Raw genomic sequence first — 6,387 nt, forward strand, 5'->3', positions numbered from 1 at the left:
GTAAAAGTACAAACTATTTTTTTTGTTAAAAGTAAACTTTTACTATTTTAATCAGTGACACTTTATAACTGTTACTTTAATGTTAGTCAGTTTTGATTGTAGAACCTAAATGTGAATACTTGTTCAAATTATAAACATAGCTAAAAACCATAAAAAGTAATCTTAAAGTGTATTAAGAAAAATAGCTATATTTTACCTTGTAGTTATCTAGTGTTTATAATTGTTTTGAAAATTATTAAAAACAAATTATTTTTAGTTCTCAATTATGTCATCGCTTTAACGTGCTGGTTTCAGAAGCTAGGTGTTTTTGTTAACTTTGGTTCTAATTTTATTTTATTTAAAAAATACTAAATTATTAAACTATTTATATTGGCTTTATCTCAGAAAAGTTTATTTAGAGTTCATACAAGACTAGTATTACATTTATTTTTATTAAATACATGTTTCAACTTTATAACTACTAACTGAAATTAAATATGTATAATGTTTCTTTTAAACTAAAAAGAAAACAAAAAGTGAACGTTCACAACTGTAATCTGTTAGTGTAGATAAGACCTTGAGGTCATCGAGCCTAACACCATATATTTTTAAAAAATTTTTGTTAAGTTTTAATTATAACCTTAACAAGACTTTTTTTTAAAGATAAATATAAGTGATTCTTTTTAAGTTTTATCAAATAAAGAAATTAATTATAAAATTAAAAAATGGTATGCACTCTTTTTTAAAACCCATTACTGCCAATATTAAGTATAAAAACTACACAGTATCCTCTAGAAGATTTCGATTTTTATGATCATGTCACATTTTTCTTGTTGCCCTTTCTACATAGCTATCCTAAAAATACAATAAAAATGTCACTTAAAAAACAAAAAGGGAGAAGTAGTAAAACCGCTTTAACTAACATATATCTCCTTTTATATATGTAAAAATAAAAGTGAGTATAAGCATTAAATGTCAATCATAAACTGTTCTAATAAGATCTACAGATCTATGTGCTTACAAATAAAATATGTGCTTATAAGCAAAAATATTCAGTATTTTCTTATAATTTTCTAATATGAAAATTACTCAGTTACAATTGCTAGTTTTTACACTAATAACTACCAAATAAATAAATAAACATAACTTGAAACTATAAGTTTTTTACAAGTAACCAGTATAAAGATAAAATAACTTACTTAAGAAAATTATACAATGCTAATGGATTTAAATCTTATATTAAAGTTCTAAAATATGAGCTACATCTAAAATAAACTATTGTGTCTGTGAAACTTTTTTTAGAAAACTAAGCATTTTGTAATGGTTGTTATACAAGCTAGAAACAACATTACATAAAATTTAATATTCACTTTTAGCCTTTTATTTTGCTGTTGCAAAGTGTAAAGTTACAAAACAAAGTTTTAAATGTTTACATATATGCTCAAATAATAAACTTTAATAGCACAAATAACTTATTTTGTGCCCAAATAAGCCAAATACGTAAAAAAACTGTCCGACATGTAATGTAAATTTTATGATTATATTATGTTCAGCAGAATTAAACCTATTGGTTTTGTTCCATAGGCGAAAACATAAAATTACATTAACAATAACCGCATTGGAAATTTGAAAATAAGGACGAATTCACCTTTGTATGCAGTTTGTTTCATAGTTTAAGTTTAAACCTAAAACTGTAACAAAACCAAACAAATCAAACTATAGTTTAAACAGTTTTATATGGAATTATAAACTTAAACAAAAGTATAACTAATTTTAGATTATATCTAAAATAAACTTAGATAAAATATTTGCAAAAAAGTCGCAATGAAAAAGTTACAACGTTTTCATTTCTAAATGTTAAATGCAGTTTTTCGTAATAAACCTTGCTTTTCAAATGAATAAACAGATACCGACCAATTTGCAATACATCAGCAAAACAAGTCTTACAAACTTAAAATTCTGTTCCAAAGTTTAATTTGCCACATAAAAAGTGTTAAGTTTAAACTTGAGTTACAAAAAGCACTAATAGGGGTTACACTTATTAAGATAATATTTAAATAGATTTTAGTTATTAATAAGTTAAGTATTATCTTATTTTATAAATTTTAACGGTTATAATAAAGTTTTAATCAGGTGCAAAAGTAAAGTTTAACGATTTGAGTTTAACAACTTTATAATTTAACTTTAAAGATGAATGATTTATAATTTCACAAATAACTACTAACTAAAATTAGTTTAGCAAGAAACTTGATAAAAATATAGTTTTCTTACTTTCTAAATAGACTGTACTCTAGAGCAGAGATGTTAAAATGCTAACAGTTACTATGGTAATTCAGCAATGAAGTGTTTTATTTTTGGATTGTTTTAAGTTAATATTTTCACGCTTGAGTAAACAAAGCAGAGCTTTTTAACATGTCTGCTCTAGAGTACTTTATGTGTATATTAAGCATTTATAACAAAATCACTGTAGATAAATTGCAGTCGAAAATTAATTCTTTATAAAACTAATTCTTACGTAGCTTACAAAAGCAACTAAACATTTATGAATTTTGTAAGATTAAAATTAAAAAAAATAGCAATTGAATTTTAAGATTTAAGTTTAGTTAAGCTGGATATTAAAGAAATATGAAACTAACTAATCAAGCTGTAGTAAATGTTTAAAGAAAATACTACCGTAACTTGATTGAAAGGCAAACGTTTTGTTTTAGTACAATATCACATAAGTAAAGCGGTCGCGATTAAACACGAGCAAACTTGATATGCCAAGCACATAAGGCTGTTGTACCTTGCCATCTTACTAAAGAGGTTGCCCAAACAAATAATATAATACGGAGCAAAATTTGCTAAGATAGATTAATTCAGTATCAAAATATCCATTAAAAATTGAAACACCGAAGATAAAAAACTATGATGTGCACAAAAGGTAAAAACTAAATTCTAACTCTTAAATTAACTTGCTTATAAATGTTCAGTCAAAGAAAATATTTACCAAAATATTTACACAAGTTATGAAATAAAAAATTTATATTTTTATCCAACACAACCAAATTTTTAATACTGGTAAATTGTTTATAATTAAAAATTTACTTTTATCTTTTCAAAATAGTTTTTGTTTAAATTTAGTTTAAAGTGATAAGTTTATAAATCTAAACGTTTTACTTCAACAAAAAATTCTACTGATCTTTATAAAAATTATTAAAATTCTAATCTACTTTTTAAGTTAGGTCCTGCAAGATTAAGTAGGTCGCAGTTTTTATTTTGTTTAGGTAAAAAGTCCAAGTATTTCTCTGAGAAACTCTTGTATAGCAGTTTAAGACAGTAAAGTTGGTGATAATATACTAATTTCGAAGTATTTAAACGTTTAGTTTTTTTAGAAAACAACTTCGATTAAAAGAACAACTTAACAAACCACCCTAAATTTCAAGTTGATAAATATTACGGTAGTGAAAGATGAATTGGTGAGTTTAAAGGCATTGACAAAACTTTTAAACTGCGTTAAACTTAATTAACTGTCGACATAAATACCTCTATTTAAAACAATATTAGAATATTGCGCAAAAATACACTATACAAAAATAAAGAATTTGTAACAGATGAAATAAGCATTAAATAAAGCTTGTTTACTTTGACATATCATGCTAGAGTACTTTTTGTTAATCGTATGTATTAACATAGTCCATCTGTATGCTAATACTATAGAAACGTCAATTGCTGTAACTACATTATTAAGTATTGTTTTTAGTCATTAATGAATTTTATATTTGAACTTAACTACATTTGTTAATAGAAGTTATTTAATTATAATTTTTTTAAGTTTATCTATATAAAAGTTTTCGGCCTAAACTTATGCTTTACATAGTCTTAAAAAACAGAATCAAAGCAGTTAAAAGGTAAACCAGCAGTTCGCTGGTATAATATATAGTATGATATAATAAGTATAATTTTAAAGTACAATTGTATAAACTTAAGCAACATAAAAGTTTTGTAGTTTTAAATTTTAAAAACGTTACACTTTTTTTGCAACAAGTGCCAAACAAAACAGAATGCTTTATTATTTTTTATACATTGTATATTTTTTACGGATTCTATCTGAAACGAAAAGGACTACTTACAAGGTTAAAATTCAGTATTAAATTAAGACTCATAACAAAATTCTGACTTAAGTTAAAAAACATTAATTTCTAATGTATTCATTTCAAATACAACATTAAATACTAATATTTAACAAGTTTTATTCTACTAATAACATGACAGGGCATTTCTATCTTAGTAACTAATATATAGTGCTAAGTAACAAAATTAAGAAAATATACTACGTAATAATATCAAGTCATGAAGTTGTTAATCAAAAAATCAAAGTTTTACTCTTTTAAATATTTCACATAAATATTTTTCAGTAATCTTTTAATATTTTTTTACTTTTTTTTTCTTCTTTAAACTATGTCTATTAATTTTACTCTTGTCACAGGATTCAGGTCTAACATGAGAGTTATCAGTTGCAACAATACTTTTTCTCCGTTGTTGTTCCTATCAAAGTAGGACACTATAACCTTTACTTTGCCTCTCATTTTGGCCAATTCTTTCTCGTTTGAAAGATCTACATTTTCTCCATCTTCAGACAGTTTTCGGTTGATCTTCTTAACTTCATCATCATTAAAGGCAGAAATCATCAAATGAATTAGCCTTAACAAGTTTATTTAATAATAAAAATCCACAATAAAATAAAACAAAACAGTAATGTTAATCAACTTGAGAACGGGTCAATATGAATAAATTTACTCTTTTGCACAAAGGGTAAAAGTTGTAAGTTAAAAATACCGACTAAGGGTAAAGGTGTGGAGTAACAGCGATAGTTCAAAAAATTAAAAAAGATATAAATAAAGTAGAAAGATTTTCACTCCGTGCAAAATTGTTATTGTGCAAAAGTGAACCGTCGTGAAAAAGTGTCTTCGTGCAAAAAAACCCTTTGTGCAAAGTTAACCTTCGTGCAAAGGTTTCTTCATGCAAATTTGACACCTACTCTATCAACTTAGCTACACTAACCTGAACAGTTCCTGAACAGTTTTCACCTCGAAAAGTAGTTTTCCTGTGAAAAGTTCAAACAAAGTGCAGCCGATCGACCAAACGTCGCATGGATACCCGACCTTTTAGAAGAAAAATATGTGTATAAATATTTCTTTATATATATATATAAACTTCAAGCCTAAAGTGTTAAAATTGGAGTTTTTTAACTTGAGATAAAGGAGAAAGTTATATGCATTAATTCTTTCTGTCTTATGATAATTGTTTATTATATTAGTTATCAATAATTTATTGTTAACCAAACCTTGTGACCCATTATGACGTCAGGAGCGCGGTAAGGAAGTGTTGTTATGACGTCATAGTCGAATTCTTTCTCCCAGTAAACAGAACCAAGGTCGCACAACTTGATGTTGGGTTTCATAAAACAATCCTTTTTTGTCTGGTCGTAATAAAACCTGTTTTATAAATTAACAAAATTAATGGTGTATCTTTATTCTATTATTGACTTTATGTTTAAAAATACATGTTTTGTCTGTAGTCTAAACACAAATTAATTTATAATAGGATATAAACTTGAAAAAAGTTGTTTTTAGGCTGCTTATTGTAGAAAATAAAGGTATTTGTAGAAACATAAGAAAAAAATCTGTCCAACCTGTTTAATAAAATATTTTCTGGCTTGATATCGCTGTGCATCATTCCATTTTTGTGAAGAAAATTTGTAGCTTCAATCAGCTGTTTCGCCATGACACGTACATCTTGCAGCTCAAAAGGCTGATTGTTAACAACCATGGCTTCTTTCAAGTTAGGTCCGTAGACAGGGTACACCAGGCAAGCCAAATCATCCTCCATAAACCCGTTCAGTATTTCAATCAAGTAGTTACACTTTTCATCGATGTTTTCCAGGCTCTCGAAAGCTTTCAGCTCGTCATTTGCATATTCGGGGTCAGTTGCCTTGATGGCAACGTTTTGATTGGTAGAAGTGTCCAGGCATTCGTAGACGGTCCCATACGTTCCTTTACCCAGTTCTCCAAGCACGTCGTAGTTGACGCCGATCTTTTTTCCAACCAGATCGATTTCGGTGGTTCTGCTTGAACTTGACATTAAAATTGTTTATTTTTGTTCTACTGGTTGTATCAAGAAAAACTACTTCTTTTTTATAATTACAAAAATTTAGTTGATAAAACAAATAATGACTAAAAAATTAAAAAATTAAAGAATTTTAGAAAGCGTTTTAAAGGATAAACGTACTCAAGCGGGGTCGGCAGCAATCGTAAGTTCTTTAAATTGTTTTCATTGTTAGCATCATAAAAATTTAAGCAAATGAGGTAAATTGATAATACAGCAGAATATTAAGAACATTTATACCCTTATCCCTAACCCATCTTA

General features: G+C 26.7%; 1 protein-coding gene across 1 annotated transcript; it reads right to left on the reverse strand.

The window, feature by feature from the left end:
* Window positions 1-4,412: 4,412 nt before the first annotated feature.
* LOC145832939 (uncharacterized) lies at window positions 4,413-6,102 on the reverse strand. The gene is made up of 4 exons (XM_082940142.1): window positions 5,654-6,102; window positions 5,306-5,456; window positions 5,023-5,123; window positions 4,413-4,662 (listed from the first exon to the last, which is right to left on the reverse strand). The coding sequence occupies exons 1-4, from the start codon at window positions 6,100-6,102 to the stop codon at window positions 4,413-4,415; spliced, it is 951 nt and encodes a 316-aa protein (XP_082796268.1).
* Between the last annotated feature and the right edge of the window lie 285 nt (window positions 6,103-6,387).

Source organism: Thalia democratica, chromosome 4, assembly GCF_965202585.1.
Source record: "Thalia democratica chromosome 4, ktThaDemo2.hap1.1, whole genome shotgun sequence".
Classification (NCBI taxonomy): Eukaryota; Metazoa; Chordata; class Thaliacea; order Salpida; family Salpidae; genus Thalia; species Thalia democratica.